This window comes from Cricetulus griseus, assembly GCF_003668045.3.
Source record: "Cricetulus griseus strain 17A/GY chromosome 1 unlocalized genomic scaffold, alternate assembly CriGri-PICRH-1.0 chr1_0, whole genome shotgun sequence".
Lineage (NCBI taxonomy): Eukaryota > Metazoa > Chordata > Mammalia > Rodentia > Cricetidae > Cricetulus > Cricetulus griseus.
The window spans coordinates 61,563,835-61,586,837 of record NW_023276806.1 but is presented as its reverse complement, the minus strand read 5'-3'; the positions used below and the strand labels follow the sequence as shown (position 1 = coordinate 61,586,837).

The 23,003-nt window shown below is 48.1% G+C and overlaps 2 protein-coding genes across 13 annotated transcripts in view; one reads left to right on the top strand and one right to left on the bottom strand.

Annotated features, from left to right (window-relative positions):
* Positions 1 to 23,003, bottom strand: part of LOC103159465 (acyl-CoA-binding protein-like) — a 39,096-nt gene that overhangs the window by 1,946 nt on the left and 14,147 nt on the right. Inside the window, exons 2-6 of one of the 12 annotated variants that reach the window (XR_003480736.2) lie at positions 21,061 to 21,154; positions 7,172 to 7,275; positions 4,240 to 4,323; positions 3,839 to 4,122; positions 299 to 465 (exon numbers count right to left, since the gene is read on the bottom strand). The gene's annotated coding sequence lies outside the window, so the exon portion shown is untranslated. Of the gene's footprint in view, positions 1 to 298; positions 466 to 1,051; positions 3,016 to 3,838; positions 4,123 to 4,239; positions 4,324 to 7,171; positions 7,276 to 21,060; positions 21,155 to 23,003 lie in introns of those variants that run through there. The other 11 variants (XR_004771545.1, XR_004771546.1, XR_004771548.1 and 8 more) reach the window with 11 other exon arrangements.
* On the top strand, positions 11,936 to 21,485 carry Selenbp1 (selenium binding protein 1). The gene is made up of 12 exons (XM_027393553.1): positions 11,936 to 12,059; positions 14,557 to 14,613; positions 14,755 to 14,867; positions 15,085 to 15,270; positions 15,868 to 15,988; positions 17,317 to 17,499; positions 17,751 to 17,929; positions 19,202 to 19,280; positions 19,368 to 19,489; positions 20,569 to 20,661; positions 20,786 to 20,904; positions 21,120 to 21,485. Exons 1-12 carry the CDS (start codon positions 12,056 to 12,058, stop codon positions 21,280 to 21,282), a joined length of 1,419 nt encoding a protein of 472 aa, XP_027249354.1. The 5' UTR covers positions 11,936 to 12,055; the 3' UTR covers positions 21,283 to 21,485.

Here is a 23,003-nt window from a genome sequence, read left to right as displayed (position 1 = left end):
TAAGGAAGCACACACATGCAACAGGAAAACAGAGAAAAAGACCCTCTGTAAAACAGTTGGGGGACTCGGAAAGCTGAAAATCCCAGATGCAATTTTAAAAGAATGGGTATTATTTATTTTGTATATAGTGGTCTGCCTACATGTATGCCTGCATGCCAGAAGAGGGCACCAGATCTCATTATAGATAGTTGTAAGCCACCATGTGGTTGCTGGGAATTGAACTCAGGACCTCTGGGAGAACAGGCAGTGTTCTTAACCCCTGAGCCATCTCTCCAGCCCTAGTAATCCCCAGTCTTACCTCTAGCATTCATCCTTCCATCCATGGTAGAGCATTTGCCTAGCATGTGCTGAGTCCTCATTTCAATGTTCAGCATGCTGTAACTTGTATTTTGTAGGTTGGTTCTTTTTACTTCTGCATTAAAAACTTTTTTGATTGTACATTTCTGAGAGCAGATGCAGGTACTTCTGTATGTGTGCAAAGGCCAGAAAAAAAGTATTGGGTGTCCTATTCCATCAGTCTCCCCAAACCTGAAGCTAGCATCTTCTCTGCTAGGCTGGAAAGCCCTTTGTCATCATATTTTTGAGACAGGTTCTCACTATGTAGCCAAGGCTGTCCTTGGCCAGCTGAGGCTGGCCTCAAACTACGGAGCGGAGGATGAACTTGAACTCCTGAGCCTTCTCTTTGAACTCCTAAGTACTGGGATTCAGGTAAGCACCCACTACACCAGGGGTTTTTGTGTTACTGGGAATTGTATACAGACACTCTTCCAAGTGAGCTACACCCCTGGCAAGAGGTTTATCTTGAAAAGACATAATCCAAAATATTTACACAAGAAATAATGTTTAGTGCTTGTTTTATTTTATTTTTTAAGTTTGGCACAGTAGTACATACCTTTAACACCAGCACTCAAGAGGCTGAGGCAGGTGGACCTTGGTGAGTTAGAGCCTAGCCTAGTCTACACAGCAAGTTCCAGGATAACATAGTGAGACCCTGTATCAAATAAATGGATACATAAAGCTCTAGCTGAAAGTTGGATGCAATGGTACATACCTGTAATCCCAGCAGTTGGGAGAAGCAGAGGCAGGAAAATCAGTAGTTTAAGACTAACCTGAGCTACATATGGAGTTTCAGGCCAGCCCGGGTTACACAATACCCTGTCTCTACAATAAATAAATTCAGGACAGGAAAAGTGACTCAGTGGTTCAGAGCACTTGCTGCTGCATCATAAAGGCTAGAACTCTGATTCCAGCATCCACACAGGATCAGGGGCAGCTCACAACCTGCAACTCCAGGTCCAGGGGATCTGACGCCCTCTTCTGGCCTACTCAAGCACCTGCACACACATATGCATAAAATAAATAATAAAAGAAATCTTAATAATAAAATAAATGAAAAATGGGGAAAGGCTATTGGCATTAAGAACATGTACAATAATCTTATTTTTTACTCCTTGCTATAGATTTACAAGAAAAACAAGATGTGAACAACTTGGCTTTTCCTTCCTGGTACTGTTCTGACCTCTGAGAATAGATGATTAGTGTTAGAATTCTTAGTGTTAGCTTTATCCGTCTATTTATTATTGTATTGTACATAATAAGTGTGTGGACACAGATGTGAATATCAGAAGGGACTCTGTGGTCTTGGTGTTCCACTTTTGAGTCTTTCTAGGATTGAACTCCAGTCTTGGGGGACAAGCACTTTCATTTGAGTAGACATCGGGCCTTCCTTCCTTCCTTCTTTCCTTCCTTCCTTCCTTCCTTTCTTCTCTGCCCCTTCCTCTTCTTCTTTCTGGTGGTAATGGTGAAGCTCCAGCCTTGTATATATACCACTGAGCTATATCCCTGATCCTCTTTTTCACTTTGATTTCAAGACATTGTTTCACCAAGTTGCCCAGGATAGCCTTGAACTCATCCTATAGCCCAGGTTGGTCTTGAACTTACAATCCTTTGCCTCAACCTCCCAAATAACTGAGGTTATTATAGGCCTGTGCCACCAGAGCTGTGGTGATATATTATTTATGATTTATTAAAGCTTGTCTGAGATCAAAATTATTAAATCATCAATAGTATATCACCACACAGCCCCAACTCTTTTGTGTTTTTAGATGGGGTCTTCTATAGCTCAGACTGTCCTCAAATTTATTGTATACCTGAGAACGGTTTTGCATTATATCTCCTGCCTCTGTCTCCCAAGTTTCATTGGGTTTCATTCACTCTCCATCACAACCAGATAATTGTTAACCGTCTTATAACAGGTTCTGAAATCAAAGTCTACTGCTTGGTAAGATTATATAACTGACTTCCCAAGCTACTGAATTGTAAGAAAAGCAAGAGAAAGATTACCCAATATCTAAGGTGGAATTACACGGCACTAAACCCATTTCACGTGGTTTCTATTTGTTCTCCAGCACTACCTAAAACATTTAAGATATTTTTCGCCTTTGTCAGTGCACATCAGACATTAGCACAACCTTTAATCATTTCTTCAATAGTTTTTACTGCCACTGAGATGAGATCTGCAGTGCTAGGTTGTATCTCAGTTGGTAAAATGCTTGCTTAGTATACAAGAAGCCCTGGTTTTCATCCCAGCAAAGAGTAAATCTGGTTTGGTCATGTATGATTGCAATCCCAGAACTCAGGAAGTGGAGGCAGGACAATCAGAAGTTTAAGGTCATCTTCAGCTACATAGGAACTCTGAGATCATCCTGGGCTTCAGATCATTTAACACAAAGGAAGGAAAAAGGAAGGAAGGGCTATAATTAAAGAGACAGTAAACATTTTCCCACTTACTATATCAAAATATCTATATTAAAATACAGTTTTGATTAATCTTTGTTATTTGTTTTGTTTGGGTAGTTTTGTGTGCTTGTTTTTAAGATGGGGTCTCCTGGAGCCTGAGCTAATCTTAAAACCCCTGTGTAGGGCTGGAGAGATGGCTCAGAGGTTAAGAGCACTGGCTGCTCTTCCAGAGGTCCTTAGTTCAATTCCCAGCAACCACATGGTGGTTTACAACCATCTATAATGAGATCTGGTGCCCTCTTCTGGCGTGCAAGCATACGTGGAGACAGAATGTTGTATACATAATAAAATCTTAAAAAAAAAAAAACAAACAAAAAACAAAAACCCTGTGTAAACTGGGTACTGGTAGCACACGCCTTTAATCCCAGTATTCAGGAGGCAGAGGCAGGCAAATCTCTAAGTTTGAGGCCAGCCTGGTCTACAGCCAGGGCTGCACAGAGAAACCCTGTTTCAAAAAAAAAAAAAAAAAAAAAATGAATCCCTGTGTAGATTGGATAACCCAGAACTCCTGATCTTCTCCAGTTCCTGGATTAGACAGGCCTGAGCCACCATGCCTGGATCTTGACTTATCTTCATATGGTTGTCTGTATATATATAAGCAGGGTGGCAGCTTTGTGACAGTTTTTATCATGTGTTAAATTATGACTGACACATGGAAAATAATCTTATTTGTGAAAGTTTCTTATTTATGGATAAATGTAAAATTGTCAATAATAAAACAATTGTTTTTTCACCCACTTTTTGTGCTGTGCTGGGGACTGAGGTGCCCGACCACAGGGCTACACTTCCAACTAATACTGGCTTCTATTTGTGTGTGTGTGTGTGTGTGTGTGTGTGAGAGAGAGAGAGAGAGAGAGAGAGAGAGAGAGAGCGAGCATGCACACTCATGTGTGTGAATTTGGGTATTTGTGTGTCATTGACATCTTTGGAAGTAGGGGGACAATCTTGGGACAATCTCACCTTCCACTTCCTCTGACAGGGTGTGTTGTTTCTTGCTGCTGCCTGAGAACAGCCTAGAATCCCCGTGTCTACTTCCTACCTTTCCGCAGAAGCACTGGAATTGCAGATAGACACCACTGCTCCTAGCTTCATGTGTGCTCTGGGGAGTCAAACCCAGGTTCTCACGCTTGTATGACAAGGGTCTCACCAACTGACCATCTCCCCAGCCCAACAGTCGCCTTTTTTGTTTGTTTATGTGTAGACATCTGGTCTGTGGACCTGAAGTGGCGGCCACACCCCTTTGGGTGTGGCTTCAAGTGGACAGAAGCAGAGGAGCTTGAGGTTGGCTTTCCTTTGCATGCTCTTTCTGTTGGGTCAGCGCATCTGGTAGGAAGAGCAGGGAAACACTCCGGCAGTTCTTTGTATTTTTCTGTATAATTGTCCCCAATAAACACCCATTTATCATCTATCTTGAGTCTAGTGATATAATTACATCCTCACCTTCAGTTGGCGCTTCATGTTGGGCGCCGTTATGTTACGAGTACTCTTTCCCGCCAGCCACCTGGGTCCTGCTGCCACTTCAGCCTCCAAATAATACATGAGACACTATATTAATTATAAAGCTGTTGGTCATTGGCTATAGTTTCTTATTGGCTAGCTCTGTCTTAATTACTAACCCATTTCTATGTATTTCTAAGTATTTCCACGTGGTCTTATCTTACCAAAGAAATGTCCAGAGCCATGTTATTCCTCTTGTGTCCTACATGATGACTGACTGTGCCTACACTTCCCAGAATCCTCCCCATCTCCTATACCCATCACTCTTGCTTCCCTATAGGCCAACAGTGTTTTATTCATCAACCAGTAAGTGAAACATATTTACAGAATGACATCTCCCACCATTTATGTGTCCTAAGCATGAAACAGCTGGGGGAAATCTCAACCTGTCTAACCAGGCCTGCCTCAGGCCTCTACAAGCTGCATCTTTGAGTTCCAAACATTTTGCATACAATTGTGTGTATACCTCTGCACACTTTACATATCAGACATTACAGAATATGGTACTCTGACACTGTCTTAGATATAGTTATAATTGCTGTAAACACCATAACCAAAAGCAAGTTGGGGAGAAAAGGGTTTATTTGGCTTACTATCCTGAATTACAGTCCATCAGGGGAAGTCATGATAGGAACTCAAACAGGACAGGAACCTGGAGGCAAAGGGCTGATGCATTGGCCATGGAAGACTCCTGCTTACTTGCTTTACTTGCTCGATTCTTTTTTTTTTGTTTGGTTTGGTTTTTCAAGACAGGGTTTCTCTGTGTAGCTTTGGAGCCTGTTCTGGCACTCGCTCTGTAGGCCTTGAACTCACAGAGAATCTGATGGGGGAGGTCCTTCTCTGTATATGTTTGTCTTATGGGTTGATAAATAAAGCACTGTTGGCCAATAGGGAAGCAAGATAGGTGGGGCTAGGAGTCGAGGAGGATTTTGGGAAATGTAGTAAGGAGAAGAGTAACCATGTGATCCCAGGGGAGAGAGGATGCATGATGATGGAGTCCTTGACAAGTCTTTATAAAATATATAGATTAGTGGTTATGGTTGATACTTAAGACAGAGCTAGCAAATAAGAAATCCTAGTCATTGGCCAGCAGCATTGTAATTAATATTAATCTCTGTGTGTTATTTGAGGCCCTAACATGGTGGCGGAACTCAGGAGGCTGGCAGGAAGAGTTATCATTATAGAGATCCACCTGCTCTGCCTCCTGAGTGTTGGGATCAAAGGTGTGTGTGCCACCACTGCCCAGCTTACTTGCTTGCTTCTTATGGCTTGCTCAACCTACCTGCTTTCTTTTTTCTTTTTTTTTTTTTTTTGGCTTTTCGAGACAGGGTTTCTCTGTGTAGCTTTGGAGCCTATCCTGGCATTCACTCTGGAGACCAGGCTGCCCTTGAAATCATAGAGATCCACCTGCCTCTGCCTCCCAAGTGCTGGGATTAAAGGCATGCACCACCAACGCCAGGCTCAACCTGCTTTGTTATAGCACCCAGGACCACCTGCCCAGGGTGGCACCACCCAGAATGAGCTGGGCCATTCCCCATCAAACACTGATTAAGAAAATGCCCTACAGGCTCGCCTACAGCCCAGTTCTATGGAGGCAAGTCTTTTCTCTCCAATGACTCTGTCTTGCGTCAAGTTGTCATAAAATTAGCCAGGACAGACACCCTTACCCTGCCTTTCTTTATATTTTCCCCTTAATGCTTTTATTTACAAAAGAACCATCAGGTTTGTTTTCCTTTTTTTTTTTTTTTAAGCACAAAAGCATATTAAGTAGCAATGGAAATCATCCCCTCCTCCCTGTAGGTGACAGCTGCTAGCACTGGGGCTGTAAACCCTTCTAGTCTCTCCTTTGGAGACAAGGTCTCCCAGGCCTCACTGCTCTGCCCATGAGGATCTCCTTTCTCAGTCTTGCACACAATTGCTTCTTCAGTTCCGTCCCCTCAGAGAATCTGCCTGTCTGCCCTGGGACTTCCAAGAAACAAACTCCCATAATTTTAGTGTCCTTTCAGGACATCCCACCTCCCATTCTTCCTTTTTCCCCAGACCAAATAAAGCAAAGGGAACACAGACAGCATGCTGGGCTGCAAGAACTGTATGTCCTGAAGTCAGAGCAGCTGCTGGGCACCCTGCTCGGCTATCTCACAGAGGCCTTGACCCTGTCAAGGGCCTTAGCTTGCTCACAGACAACATCAAGGTGGTCTTACCTAATGCTATAGCAAAGACTAAATGGGCTGATGCGAGCCAATTGCTGCTCCTCCTCCCTGTATCCTGCTGTGCGTATCAGGGTTCATGTGTACGTGTGGTCATACATGTGCAGCTTTCTATGCAGGTGTAACATACATGTGGCCAGAAGTTGACCTTGACTATTATTTTGGTTTTTCAAAACAGGGTTTCTCTGTGTAGCGTTGGAGCCTATCCTGGAACTCAGAGATCCGCCTGCCTCTACTCCTGGAGTGCTAGGATTAAAGGGCCTGCGCTACCACCGCTCAGCATGATGTTGCCTTTTTACTCCTGTGCTGAGGACTAAACTCAAATCCTCACTTTTACAAGGTGCCTCACTTATGTTTCTATTGTAACAAATACTCTGACAAAAGCAAGTTAAGAATGGAAGGGTTGGTCTGGAAAGATGACTCACTGGTTAAGAGCAATGGCTGCTCTTCCAGAGGACTGGATTTAATTCCCAGAAACTACCTGGAAGTTCACAACTGTCTGTAATTCCAGTACCAGGAGATCAACACCTTCATGTAGGCATACATGCAGGCAAAACATCAATGCACATAAAATAGTAATAAATAGATCTGGGGCTGGAGAGATGGCTCAGTGGTTAAGAGCACTAGCTGCTGTCCCAGAGGATCTGGGTTCAAAACTCAGCACCTACCTGGCAGCTCACAGCTGTCTGTAGCTCCTCTTCTAGGATATCTGAGTCCTCCTCACAGACAGACTTGCAGGTGAACACCAATGTATATAAAATAAATAAATTATCTTTTAAAAAAAGAAATAAATAAATCAAGCTGGGTGGCGATGGCACTTGCCTTTAATCCCTGTATTTGGCAGCAGAGGCAAGTGGATGTCTGAGTTCAAGGCCAGCCTAGTCTACATGGTGAGATCTGAGACAGCCAGGGCTATACAGAGAAACCCTGTGTCAGAAATTAATTAATTAACTAGTTCATTTTTAAAAAGGAAAAGAGAGAACCAGGTGGTAATAGTGCATGCCTTAAATTCCTGAACTTGGGAGGCAGAGAGGCAGATCTCTGAATTCGAGGCCAGCATGGTCTCCCAAAGCAAGTTCCAGGACAACCAGAACTACACAAAGGAATCCTGTCTCAAGAAAACAAAAAAAACAAACAAGCAAAAAAAAAAAAAAAAAAAAAGTAGTGTGTGTGTGTGGGGCACTGGTACTGTAGAGATGACACAGCAGTTAAAAGCACTTGCTGCTTTTGCAGAGGATCTGAGTTCCATTTCCAGCACCACATGGTGGCCATAGCCATCTGTAACTCCAGTTCTAGTTCTAGGATCCAATGTCTTCTCTGGCTTCCTTGGGCATTTAGGCATATCCATGATGCACAGACACATATCGTCTTAGTTAGGGTTTCTATTGCTATGAAGAGACACCATGATCACAGTAACTCTTATAAAGAAAAAAAAAAAAAAACATTTAATTGGGGAGGCTTACATTTCCAGAGGTTAAATCTATTATCATCATGGTTTGATATGGAGGTGTACAGACAGACATGGTGGCATGGAGGCAACCGTGTTGCTGGAGAGGAGTTGAGAGTCCTGTATCTTGATCCACAGGCAACAGGAAGTAGACTGTCTCACTGAGTGTAGCTTGAGCAAAGGAGACCTCAAAGCTTACCCCCACAGTGACACACTTCCTCCAACAAGGCCACACCTACTTCAATAAAGCCACACCTCCTAATCGTGCCACTCCCTTTGGACGCCATTTTCTTTCAAACCAACACACACACACACACACACACACACACACAGCACGCACGCACGCACGCACGCACACACGCACGCAAGCACGCACGCAAGCACACACGCACGCACGCACGCAGAGAAATGGTCATACACATAAAATAAATAAATCTTTAAAAAAGATAAAGAAATATTGCAGGGAAGTCAAGGTGGCAGAAGCTTGAGCCAGCTTGTCACCTTGCACCTTGTATTCAGGAAGAAGCCAGTCATGAAAGCTTGCCCTCTAGCCTTCTCCATTCATTTTAGGAACCAAGAAAGAGCAAACAGGCAAAGAACCAAAGCCCTTCTTCCATGTCCTTATATGGGCTTTCAGCAGAAAGCTTGGCCCAGATTAGTAGTGGGCTCCCACCTCAAAGATCCAGATTAGAAACGGACCTGCCTGCTTCAAATTTAGAAAAAGTCCCTCACAGGTGTGCTCCTCCATCTTTGGGTTAATTCCAGAAGTAGTCACATTGACAACAACTCTTCAGACTTTGAACTCATGATCCTCAGGTCCCAGCCTCCTGTGTTGCCAGACTGCAGGTCTGCACCACCAGGCACAATTTCTGTTGACATTTTAAATTATTTTTGGAGATCAGCTTTATCATCGCCCTCTCTTCTCTTCACTGGGCTTAATTTGTTTTTGGTTTTCATCATTTTTCCATCACACCCATCAGAGGTCTTGAAACCTCTGTTAATGGGGCCAGGGATTTTGGCTGAAGGTGGGTAAAAAGGGCTTCTCCAAGAGCAGGCTGACCTCCTTTGGGGTGCTCCCAAGTCAGGGCTTCCACTTCCTTTTCTCAGAGCCGAGGGTCAAAGAACATGAGCAATATTAACTAGACCCTTTGCCTCCTCCAAAGCTGCCGTGGCCCGGGGTGAGGATCCACAGAAACAGGCAGGCCCATCCCCTGACCTTCCATGCACATTACTGTGGGGTGGGGCCCTGGCACGGTGGCAGCACACAGGGTCAGCTTTGGGCACTCCCTTGCTACCACCATTCTCTGTGAACACACATACTCAGCCTGGTTAGCTTCTGGCTGCAGAATGGCAAACTAGTTTGAGGAGGGGCCCTTCAGCTCCTAAGAAGCAAAATTAGTAGGACCTGGAGCCCCTGCTGCTGCCAGTGGGCAGAGGTCCTTCCATCCCAACTCCGGAAGCCCAAGGCCCAGGGGTAGTTCTGTCAGCTACTGGCTTCTCTCCCAGGACTGTCTCTCCCTGCCTGGACTGGGACAACTTCCCCCTAAAACAGCTCCTCAGCTCTCCAGTAAGCGGTCAGTGAGAAACAGCAGGCAGGGTTAGCAGTGTTGTGGAGACACTGCCAAGACCAGTGGGGTCAGAGTGCAGGCCGTGGATAGATAAACTGGTTGTCAAAACAGACTCAAGTAGTGCGTATATTGAGAGGACCAGGATGGGGTTCCTCTGCCTTGAAGATTTGGGTGATCCCTAGACCCCACCACTAATGGTGACTATGGCAAGCAGTGTGGTTGGCTTCAGGCTAGAGAAGGGTGAGCAGGACTAAGAGGGGCCTTCAGCTCCTAAGAAGCGGTTAGTAGGATCTGCAGTCCCTGCTGCCAGCAGGGGGAAGCGGTTTACTGTGTAGCCTTGGCTCAAGCCTGGAGAGTAAAGAGGAAGTAAAAAAAGATGGGAACCTCAGGAGGAGGAGCCTGGACTGTCAGGAGGCAGTGTGGAGGGCAGAGAGAGGGCAAAAGCAAGGAAGCAGCCCCAGGGCGGCTGCACACACTAGGCCAGCTTTGATGTCTGCCTGTCTGTCTGGTGAATGGTGAAGATGACAGGAGAGGGACAGAGGCGTTGAGTGACATGTTTGTTCATCTTCCCCACCCCCTTAAATCATTTTGAAAATATTGATTTTGTGTATATGTGTGTACCTGAACGAACAGGTGTGCACCATGTGCCCGTGGAGGCCAGAAGAGAGCATTAGAGTTCCTGGAATTTGGGTTACAGGTAGTGAGAGCCATCCATTGTTGGGTACTGGGAACTGAACCGATGTCCTCTGCAAGAACAGCAATTGCTCTTAAACACTGAGTCCCCCACTTAAATCCCTTTAAATTAACTTCTGGAAAATCCAGGTTTGGAAGTTTATGCCTTGAAGCCACAGAAGGTCTAGCCTGGCACTTACTATGTAGACCAGGCTGGCCTCTGACTCCTTGTGGGGATTACAGCAGTATATTGCCACAGCTAGCCAGAGGAACTTTCTTGATGGGGACATGAACTTTCTGATAGGAACCTGAAGGAGGATGACTGTGTCCCAGTGCACCAAACCCTATTTTGCTCCTACTCCCCACCCCTACCCTGCTCCCTTCCTTTCTTCTATGCAGTGGATTTACATCCCATACCTATACCCGTGAGTCAGTCCAGAGAACTTCCTCTCGGGCCTTTCAGTTGGATTCCAGCTAATTCCTTCAGAAGTGGAAGATGGCTTATGACATATCACTTCAGCTCCAGCCCTCCCAGCATAGGCCGTGTCCCTATAGCTATTTCGACTGGTGATCTTGAGTACAAATGTTACCCTTCTCCCTATCAATAAACACCTCACCTCGGAGCTTTCATCTAAGAGGATGAAAGTGGCCTCTGCAGACAGCAGGATTCCCTGAAGTGTGTGGACAGGGGTTTCCCTGGGCGAGCAGCTCATGCTGAGGAGAGAGGAATCCCCGGCTCCATGGTGGAGAACACGTGGAGAGGGTTCCACAGACCTCTCTGCCATAGCCCTTCAAACACCAACTTTCCAAGATAGAGGGTAGCCCCAGAAGGAGTAACGGGACCAGACTCAGCGTTGCTCTGAGGGGCCATGAAGAGTTCCTCGGCAAACACTGGTGGTTTGCCTGTCCCTTGCACATTACAGTTACAGCTGCAGGCTTAACAACCTGAGCAGACACTCTTCAAACTACAGGACCCACCCCAAGACAGGCAGTGCCCTGAGTGTTTTCTGTCACAGGCCAGCTGGGGACAGTAGGAAGTCCACTCTCACATCCTGGGGTTTATGGGGTAATTGGCAATAATAACAACCTTTAGGCTTTCTCCCACTTCAAAGCTCAAGGCTCGTGAGTGGTTCTGGGAAACGTGGAACCTAGGCTCACCCTCCCTCCTGCACTCTGTTAGGCAGCTTCTGCAGAGAGACATGGGAAGGGGTCTGGGTGAGCAGGACCCGTGCCTTTTGGAGCATGGATGTCTGGAAAAAGAGGTCAATCTTAAGAGAAAGCTGCCCTTGGATGTAGAAGTAGGAACAAACAGGTCCACAGCTCTGGATACCCCCAAAATGTCCAGGGACGGGGCCAGACACATAGATGAGCATTTGAAAGCACAGGAACATGTGACTGCATACATATAAACACTTCTCCACTTCTCTCACATGGTACTTGCTCACATGAACACACACAAACATGTACACATCCAGACATAAGCACACAGCAACAAATTCTCACCCATGCAGACACACATAAAGACACATGCATGGGAACCCACAGGAGAATGTCACACGGGTACACAAACTTAGTACATACATAGGGACCCATACATAGACACACACGTATTACATGTGTACACACACAGTGTAACTTGAACAGCCAGGCCACTTGATGGCATCCTGGCCAGCGGCCCTGTATAGTTTACCCTGGATGGCAGCCAGGTCCCTCCCCTTGCCCCACCTCTCCCCCAATTGGCTGCATAAATTCCCTCCCTTTGCCCCTTGCCTGTGCGGTCTGCCTCCAACCTCAGCACTGGTCTCTGCGGAGCCTCTGCCCATTCCTGACAAACCCTGAAGGACCAGAGAGCATCAGCCAGCAGCATGGGTAAGGAAAGGGGTTTTCTAAAACCGTGGCTAGTTCACCTGTAGTTTAGAGGAAAACAGTCAGAACTGGAGAGGGCAGTGGAGAGAGAACTGCGCTCTTGTCCCTACCCTGCAGGCTGCACGTATGCAGCTCAGACTCAGGCATTCTCGGGATATTTCTCAGTCTAGCTTAAGTTCTGAGAAAGGAGCAGAGAGGGACTGCCAGAAATGGCAGTCTGGGAATCCTACCCAGCCTCGGCAGGGACAGGGGCAGTAGAAAGAGGTAGGGGCATGGGATAGGGGCAGGGGCAGCAGTAGGGGGCAGTGGTGGGGGACAGGAACAGAGGCAGGAGCAGCAGACAGGGGCAGGGGTAGCAGACATGTCGGGGCAGGGGCAGGGAACTGAGAAGATCCATTGGGAGTGGGGATTCTGGGGAAGAGCCCCTGTATCTCTGGCTGTCACCCTAGCAGACAGACACTGGGTCAACCTCTTGCTGGGGGCGGAGGGGGGGAGGGGGGCAGTACAGAGCAGCTCAGATCACCAGTCAGTTGAAGAGGTAAGGGATGGCCACTAGCCCACTGAGGACCTGTTTCAGCACCCCTCCCAAGTCCCACAGCTCTCATCCTTTTGCCTGTGAGCTCCTGGTGTCAGGCTGAGAGTTGGGAGGGAATGTTGAGGTCCTGCTCCCCTTGCAGCTGGCTCTTCCCTGGGCTAGTAGAAAGTCCAGTGGCCAGCCTGGTGTAGAAAACCCACTTGAGCTTTCCCTGGGTTCCCCAAACCCAGAATGCCAGAGACCTTGCTTGAGGAGCTTGAGACTGGAGGGTGCCCTACAAAGAAAGATGGTGGCTCAGGCAACACAGCAGCCTGGACCACACCCTGGGAGTAACAGGACAAGCCTCCTCCACTTCTTTCCTCTTTTTAAAGATGATTTTATGTTATGAATGTTTGCCTGTATGTACACATGTGCAGCACATGCATGTCTAATGCCCGTGGAGGCCATGTATCAGACAGTTGTGAGTGCCCTGTGGGTGACAGGAACCCTACCCAGGTCCTCTGAAGAGCAGCAAAATCCAGGCCCCAAATGAGCCTTTTTTGCTTTTATTTTGTTGTTGTTGTTCTGTTGGGGTTTTTGTTTGCTTGTGTTTTGGTATTTTGAGGCAGGGTCTCACTGTGTAGCCCTGTCTGGTCTGTCATTATGTTGAGCCCAGTCCTGTGGATTCCAAGCCAGGATTTCTTTCCATCTGCATCAGTCCCTTCCCAGTTCAACTCTCCCAAATTCTGGCCCACACTCTCAAACTGGAATCCTGGTGGTTGTCTTGTGACTATAGTAACTTTTCTTGTCATACTGTAGGGTCAGGAAGGACCTCTCCCTACAGCTGTGGTGGATAGGAAAGTAGAAAGTGGCCCAAGGACACACATCTGGTTATCAGTCTTGACCACACACAAACACTTCTCCCCTCATCTGGATTGGTTGCATAATCCTGGGTGTGGCCAGCAGCAGCCTGGCTCAGGACCCAGGACTGCATGCAGGAAGTCCCCAGCCCCTGCCCTGGATAAAGTTGGGGGCATTTGCAGCCTGCCTCATTCCCTGAGAGCTCCTCCTCAAGGACAGACATCAGGAAGACTGCCCTCTTGGGGATTTTGTTTGTGTTTTTGTTTTGTTTTGTCAAATTTAGGATTGAATCCAAGGCCTTTCAGTGTTAGGCAAGTGCTCTGCCACTGAGCTGTCTCCCTCAGTTGTTGGATTTTTTTGTTTTCCTTTAAGATTTATTTTGGTTTTAGTTATCGTGTATGTCTGGGTGTGGGTATGTGCTGTTGAGTGAAGTCGCCCAAGAGGTCATAGGCATCTGATCTCCCAAGCACTCAATGTTTGGTGGTTGTGAGTGGCCTGGTGGGAACTGAACTGTAGCCTCTCCAGCTTCCCTGACTCAATTTTGTTTGTTGTTGTTTTGAGATAGGGTCTCTCTATTTAGCCCTGGCTCTCCTAAAACTATGTAGACTAGTCTTTAACTCCAAGAGATCCACCTGCCTCTCCTTCTGCCTCCCAAATGCTGGGATTAAAGGAGTGTGCCCCAACTCAGGTTTTGTTATGTAGCAAGGCTAGTCATGAACTCAAGCCCCTCATACTTTTGCCCCATAGATGAGGCCACAATGCCCAGCTCACTGTGATACTCTCATTACCTGCTTTTCACAGATGAAGTAGAAACTGAGTTAGATAATTTGCCCAAGTGCCTATGACCAGTCAGTCATGTAGGCTGAGGCTGGAACCGAAGTCAATGTCATAACTAGCAAGCACATAGTCTCTGCCCCACCTCCTCCAAGCCCTGCCACAGAGTCTGTCCACTTCCAGGTCATTTGGCTCCACTCTCCCACCACCCCCTTATACCCATCAGAGTTGGGGAATCAAGGAGGGCAGTGAGTCTGCCCTTGCCTGCGGGGTGTGTGTTACAGGCTGTAGAAAGGGAGAATTTTTGCTACAGAGCAGGCTCCAGCTAACATGCTCCCATTGTTTCCACAGCTACAAAATGCGGAAAGTGTGGCCCAGGCTACCCTACCCCTCTAGAGGCCATGAAAGGTAATTGCACACCTGAGAGCCAGCAATCCTCTGCTGACCCCATGGCAGGATTGGAGGACTTCAGGCCTAGCCCTAGCCCTCTATCTCACCCTGGGCTCCCTCTGCCCAGCCCATGACCATAACCTCCTCTCTACTTCCCAGGACCCCGAGAGGAGATTGTCTACCTCCCCTGCATTTACCGAAACACCGGCATTGAGGCCCCAGATTACTTGGCCACTGTGGATGTTGACCCGAATTCTCCCCAGTATAGCCAGGTGAGGTGAATTTTGGTCACTGGCATCCCTGAGACTCCCACCACAGCCCTGGTTCCCTAACTCCACCCTCCTTTGTCCCCCTCTTATGACAATGGAAGCTCTTCACTGTAGGGGGTGCTGAGCGGAAACCCTGCCCTGTGCTGAGATGCCCAGCCAAAAATGAGTCTATAGAGGTATGGCCTGGGCAAGCAGCACTTCCTGCCCCTCTCCACCCTAGGTCATCCATAGGCTGCCCATGCCCTACCTGAAGGATGAGCTGCATCACTCGGGATGGAACACTTGCAGCAGCTGCTTTGGGGACAGCACCAAGTCGCGCAACAAGCTCATGCTACCCAGTCTCGTGTCCTCCCGCCTCTATGTGGTGGACGTGGGCTCTGATCCTCGAGCCCCGAAGTTGCACAAGGCAAGTCCTCTGTCCTTGTGGCTGGAGAGCCTCACACATGCTGGCCCCACTGCCCCTAGACCAGCTACCTCCAGCTCTCACACAGGGTCTGGCTCAGCAGCAGGGAGGGAGGGCAGACTTCAGAAGTTACCTTGGTCTGCTGGGCTGGCAGCATCCAGAAGCATGGGCTGGGTGCCAGAAGAAGTGGCTTTTTCTTGAGGGGCAGGAGAGCCAGGTTTCCCCACACAGTTAGGAAATCATGTCTTCCCCCAGGCAGCAGCTCCAGGCCTTCCTCTCAACTCCATTGGACACGCTCCCTGTGCACCAGATGCTCACAGCTGGCTGCTGAGGGTGCAGAGCCAACACTAGCATGGGAGGGGCCCCAGGAGCTGGGAGTGCCTTCAGGAAAGATGGGGGGAGTCCTCTGACTGAGGACTTATTGGTGGCTTCTCTGCCCTTCTCTTGCTGCTCCCCGAGTTACCAGACTGAATCCGTGCTGTCTTCTCTCCAAGAGAGGAAAAGAAGAAAGTTCCACAGATAAAACAGAAGAATGGGAGAAGGGAGTCTAGCGAGACCCCCAGCTCTGTAAAGTCTGACCCTACTCCTCACCTTTTCCAGGTCATTGAACCCAGTGAATTCCACACCAAGTGCAACCTGGGCAATCTGCACACCAGCCACTGCCTGGCCAGTGGAGAAGTGATGATCAGTGCCTTGGGCGATGCCCAGGGTAATGCCAAAGGTACCTGCTGGCACTGAGGACCCCCAAAACCTCAGCAGATAAGAAGTGTGAGAAACATCTGTCTGTGTGGGGAGCAATGGAGTGAGGAACCAGGGAGAACTGGGTGGCTCAGTCCTGTCCACCAGTATCTTAAATGTCAGCAAGTGACATCAGTTGGGCCTGGTGGTACAGGCTATAATTTCAGATACTCTCTAGGCTGTGGCAGAAAGATAACAAGTACAAGGCCTGCCTGGGAAACTTAGCAAGACCTTGTCTGAAAATAAAAATAAAAGGCTAGATATATACCCTAGTAATACAGTACTTGCCTGCTATCAGTGAAGTCCCAGGTTCAACTCCCAGTACAAGAACACATACACATACTTCACTCACAACACTCACAACACACAGACACACAAGATGACCTGGGACTGCTGAGTTTGCTAGAAGGCATAGTCAGGAGTCGGCTATAAAGATATGAACACGCACGTGAACCCAGGAAGAAAGAACATAATGTAATTCCAGCACCCTTGGCTTGGCTTTGTGCGTGTTGTGTGTGTGTGTGTGTGTGTGTGTGTGTGTGTGTGTGTGTGTTGTGTGTGTGTGTGTGTGTGAGTGTGTGTGTGTGTGTGTGTGTGTGTGTGTTTAAGTTTTTAAGAAAAATTTAGCTGAGCACAGTGATGGACACCTTGAATTATAGTACTTGGGAGGCAGAGGCAGGAGGATATCTGCAGGAGGCCAGCCTGGTTTACAGAGTGAGATCTTGAGCTACATAGATTCTGTCTCAAGAAAGACAGAAAAGGGAGGGGAGAAAGTAGGAGGAGAGGAAGGAAGGAGGGAGGGAGGGAGAAAAGGTATTGAGTACACAGCCAGGTATTGGTGGTGCACGCCTTTAAGCCCGACACTTGGGAGACAGAGGCAGGCCAGGTCTATCAAGCAAATTCCAGGACATCCAGGACTATTACACAGAGAAACCCTGTCTCAAAAAACAAAACAAAAAATGTATTGAGTACAGAAATGGCAGGTGGCTTACATGACTGGAGCTCCACTTGTAGCTGTCCAATAAAGCTTGGACTTTGAGTTAGAATCCCATGGTGGTTGTGGCAGCCTGGGCAAATGTTTATGGGGCTGAGTCCCAGAGCTCTCTGTTTAGGGGGAGCACATTTTCCCCAGAGCTCTAAACCAAAGATTACGTTTCTAGGAGGGAGAGCACAGAGTGAGGCCCTACCTCACCCCTGCTATCTCTGAAATGGGTGTTTGGGCATCTGAGCCTAAGGATCCGACCAGCTGGGTGAGAAAGACAGCCATGGCTCACGGCTTTTACCTAAGCCTCTTTCTTCCCTCTTTCTCAGGCGGTTTTGTGCTGCTGGATGGGGAGACCTTCGAGGTGAAAGGGACATGGGAGAAGCCTGGGGGTGCTGCTCCTATGGGCTATGACTTCTGGTACCAACCACGACACAATGTCATGATCAGCACTGAGTGGGCAGCTCCTAATGTCTTCAAAGACGGCTTTAACCCTGCTCACGTGGAGGCCGGTGAGAATCACCTTTGGGTTGGCAGGAGTCTTGGGCCACATCCCCTCCTTTTCAGTCCTCTGACCTACACCAGATCTGCAGGCCCTACTGGTAAAAGGCTAAGACATGCCTGGTGATCAGAGGGCTCAGACCTGTTCAGGAGTCCTCTGTGCCCATTCCTAACTCTCCATCCTAGTCAGTGCCCTGCCTCCGCCCATGCCCCCCCACCCAACCCGAGCCCAGCCTCTGGTGCCTACCCCCTCCCACCTCAGGGCTGTACGGGAGCCACTTGCATGTGTGGGACTGGCAACGTCATGAAATCATCCAGACCCTACAAATGAAGGATGGGCTCATCCCCCTGGAGGTCCGCTTCCTCCATGACCCAGCTGCCACCCAGGGCTTCGTAGGCTGCGCTCTCAGCTCCAACATCCAGCGCTTCTACAAGAATGAGGTAACTCCATGACTCCCCCTCACCCCTGCTCCTAGAAGAGTCTCATGAGGACATCCTCCTGGCTTCAGTGTCCACATGTGATGGTCTCACCAGCCTAAGGCTTCTTCAGGAAGAAATGCTGCTGCACAGCCTACCTGTCTCTTCGCTGTGCCAGGCTAATTTCCACCTTGCCCAAGTCTGTTCTCTGTTGCTGTAACTGAGCAACTGAGCATCACAAGCAGGACAGTTATAGGGAATAGAGGTTTAGTTAGCTCATGGGTCTGACATTACGCCATCCAGGTTGAGGAGTGGCATCTGGTGAAAGGCTTTCTTGTGGTTGGGAACTCTGCCTCCAGGGACATCACAGGGTGAGCCATGTGCAAACAAACTGGCTTTATAAACGACTCATTTTCAAGATAACCACAAATGCTCTACGTGAGCCCATCCTCCGTGAGCTCTGACTTAATTACTCTAAGGTCCCACCTAGTCCCCAGGTGGTGACATAAGTGTTTAATCCCAGCACTTGGGAGACAAAGGCAGGCGATGTCTTTGAAGTAGAGGCCTGCCTGGTCTATGTAGCAAGTTCCAGGTCAGTCAAGGTCACATAGCGAAACCCTGTCTCATGAAACAGGGCTAGAGAGAAGGCTCCGCAGTTAGAAGCACTTGCCATTCTTCCAGAGGACCTGGATTAAATTCCCAGCATCCACATGGGGTTCACATGTAGGCAAAACAATCATACATATAAAACAAAATAAAAGTAAACTAAATTAAAAACAAACAAAACAAATGGTTCCATCTGGCCAGTTAGAATGGCTCACACCATAACCCCAGCACTTGGGAGGTAATAGCAGGTTCAAGGCCAGCCTCCTCTACAAAAACTGGGTTTTTGTCTCAAAAACCCAGTTAAGGTCCCACCTCTTAATTCCTCACAGTGGTAATTAAAATTCAGCATGACTTATGGCAGGGACACTTGAAACCTATATTGATACATTCTAAGGTGATACTGTGTTACATGCCTGTGATCCCAGCACTTGGAAAGTGGAGGCCAGAGGAACAGCAAACAAACACCAGGCCAGCTTGGTCTACATGGGACTCTCAAAAATCAAAACAAAAACATCTACTTAGTGAGCATCTGTGTCAGCCACTCTGACAAGTATTGGCAGTGCCATGGTGAAGCAGTCATGCTCCTTGCCCTAGGGCTTGCAGGGAAGGAGACCCTAGCCACAAGGCTCAGTGTCTGCTCCTCCCTGTCCCTAGTTCTCAGCACACTTTCTGCTTCTGTTCCCCATGTAGGGAGGCACCTGGTCAGTGGAGAAGGTGATCCAGGTGCCCTCCAAGAAAGTAAAGGGCTGGTTGCTGCCCGAAATGCCAGGTGAGTGCCAGGAGGCGGTGGGAGCCAGCGGGTGGATTCCTGGCCTGGGAAGATAGACTTCTTAAAGTCCCTCAACCCACTCCTCAGGCTTGATCACTGACATCCTGCTGTCCCTGGATGACCGCTTCCTCTACTTCAGCAACTGGCTGCATGGGGACATTCGGCAGTATGACATCTCTAACCCACAGAAGCCCCGCCTTGTTGGGCAGGTAGAGGCACTAGTGAAGGAGATGCCAGAAAGCTCCGGGAGGGGGTGATAAGGGAGGAGCAGGAAAAGCAGATGTGAGCCTGGCACAGGCTCAGGACTGGAGAGTCAGGGCTGAACACAGAGAATGAGACAGAAACGAAAGGGATGCTAGCCGGGTATGAAGAACACAGAGAGTCAGAGTGGTGGATTTGAGTTCAAACCAGCCTGGTCTACATAGTGAGTTTCAGGCCAGCCAGAGTTCCATGGTGAGATGCTTTCACACACACACACACACACACACACACACACACACACACACACACTCACACACACACTCACACACACACACACACACTCACACACACACACTCACACACACACTCACACATAAACACACACACTCACACTCTCACACTCACACACACACACTCACACACACACTCACACATACACTCACGCGCGCGCGCGCACACACACACACTCACACACTCACACACACTCACACACACACACTCACGCGCGCGCACACACACACTCACACACACTCACACACACACAGTCACACATACACTCACGCACACACACACACTCACACTCACACACTCACACTCACGCGCGCACACACACACACTCACGCATGCACACACACTCACACACACACTCACACACACACACTCACACACACACTCACACACACAGACACACACACACACACACACACACACACACACACACACACACACACACACGCGCGCGCGCGCGCGCGCACTCAGAAGGGGTGGAGTCCATCATAGTCAGAAGGTGTGGAGATAGGAGTGCAGGGCGGCTGGTCACAAGACATATGCAGTCACAGGAGGCAGACAGCTGAATGCTGGTACCCAGCTTGTCTTCCCTTTTTATTCAGTCTGGAAACCCAACTCATGGGATGGTGCCACTCACATTCAGGGTGGATCTTCCCTCCTAATTAAAGCTCTCTGAAATGCCCCACAGACACCCAGGTCGTGTATCTCCTCCCTGATTCTAATCAAGTTGATAATAAAAGTAATCGTCACTATATCTCTCACTGTTGTACCCCTTTGTCCTCTGCACCCCTGAACCCAGATCTTCCTTGGGGGCAGCATTGTTAAAGGAGGCCCAGTGCAGGTGCTGGAGGACCAAGAGTTAAAGTGTCAGCCGGAGCCCCTAGTGGTCAAGGTGAGAACATCTCCCTGGCCTCACTTGCTGGCCCCTCAGATCCATGCTCTTGGGATCCAGGCAATGTGCCAACCCCTTAGTCAACCTGTGTGTCACTTGGAGTCTGACCTCTTGTTTCCCCAAGGGAAAACGAGTTCCTGGAGGCCCTCAGATGATCCAGCTCAGCTTAGATGGGAAGCGTCTGTATGTCACCTCATCATTGTACAGTGCCTGGGACAAGCAGTTTTACCCTGATCTCACCAGGTGAGCAGCAGAGCCAGCCCAGAATCACCTCTCCAACAGTCCTCTCCAGAAAGATTGTTTGGCCTCTAAAGACTCCTCAGGAACTCCACCTGAACCCCATCATATAGATGACCCATTTGGACCCTGTCCCATCCCCAGGAACCCATTTATACTCACCAAATCTTGGGGTGCCAGGCTGCTCACATATGACTTCTCACCCTTCTCTTCTCTTCCAGGGAAGGCTCCATGATGCTGCAAGTTGATGTAGACACTGTAAATGGAGGGCTCAAGTTGAACCCTAACTTTCTGGTGGACTTTGGGAAGGAGCCCCTTGGTCCAGCACTGGCTCATGAGCTTCGATACCCGGGGGGTGACTGCAGTTCTGACATCTGGATCTGAAGGCTAGCCCTAAAGCCCCTCCTCCACATTCTGAGCTCCCTTTGAGGAGCCTGGCTTCACTCTCCTCTCTTAGCCCCAACTCTCCAAGGCCACACTGAGACTAGAGAGATCTATTGAGTGGCATCTCACTACTGTTGCTTGTTTATTGTGCTATCCCTAAATGAGCTCTTGGAAGCACCAAGAAATAAAATGTTGAACCTGTCCTCGTGATCACTGTCATGGAGAGGGAGGGGGCTGAGTCCTCGGCCACTGACACTCTTGCATAGAGAAGCCTGAAGAAGACTCGGGGAGGTTGTAGTGACGAGTCTATGCCAGTGATTCCAACATAAAGCCAATGATGGCAAATATCTCCCCTCCTCCTGTGGCCATCAGAACCTAAAGATTTAGGGGGATGATTGACACAGGAAGCCTGAGGGATGGGCATGTCAGTTAATGTCTTAGACTTTTGGGCATGTGTATGTGGTGTATGTGGTGTGTGTGTGTGTGTTCAAGCATGTGTGTATGTGTATGTGTGCAAGCCCCAGATTGGCACTAGGTTTCTTCTCTAATCACTCTTCACCAGATATAGATATAGATATAGATATAGATATAGATATAGATATAGATATAGATATAGATATAGATATAGATATGGAGAGAGGGCGAGGGGGGCTTTTGCGGGACCTGGAGCTTGCCATTTCCCATGTGTTGGGTCACAGGCAGGCCACCATGCCCACCCAGTACTCACACATGAGAAGCATCTCTCCAGTCTATGATCTGTTCTGTATTTTCCTAACACATTTTTTCATGAAACTAAAACTCTCACACAACTAAACTAAGAATCTCATGCGTTCTGTCCCTTTAACATCTTTAAACATTTCCCTAGAAGAATCCACCCCACAAGGAGCTCTGACTCCCCCTGTGCCTCTATCACCCAGCACTTTCTCTGGAACACTTCCTGCAGTGAGAGACCCTTGCTGTCCACAAGCTGCCTGAACGTAACCTCATCATGAATTTGTCATTTTGCTCTTCATTTGACAGAATTATTACAGAAAAGTGAGAACTCCTGAGGGTTGGAGCGGTCCTAAGGGAGGAATACCCACATAAGTTGCTTTGAATTAAAACTTCTTAATTCCCAACACATAGTTGAATATCAGCATAAAGGAGGTTTTAACAAACAAGTTACATAGTATTCATTCTGAATAAAGAGTGTCTTGGTTATTGTTCTATTGCTGTCAAGAGACACCATGGCCAAGGCGTGCCTGCTGCCATGCTTTCCCACTGTGATGGTGACTCCAATTCCTCAGGAACTGTAAGTCCCAAATAAATTCTTCTCTCTTTAAGTTGCCTTGGCTGTGGTGTCTCATCACAGCAGCAGAACAGTACTAATACACACTGTGAAGTCCATTGACAATCTGCTCCTTGGGGTCACTTGGGCTTGAGAGGAACTTCTGCTGCTTTAACCTTCCTTTTACAAGTTTTTCTACCCATGTGAGGAGAAGCCAAAGGCCTTGCTTGACTGTGGCTCTACTTGACAGCACTGAGGTAAATCTCCCTCTGCCTTGACCTTCCTCTTTGTGGACTGGTTACAGTTTACTGGGTGAGGTCTCCATGGCCTCCCTGAACACAAGAACAGGTGCTTCCTTACAGTTACAGGACAATTCAGGAGATGCCCCAGGGTCCCCTGGGATTTAGTTGACATTAGGGGAGGAGTAAACTATTTTCCCCTTTAAAAAAAAGTC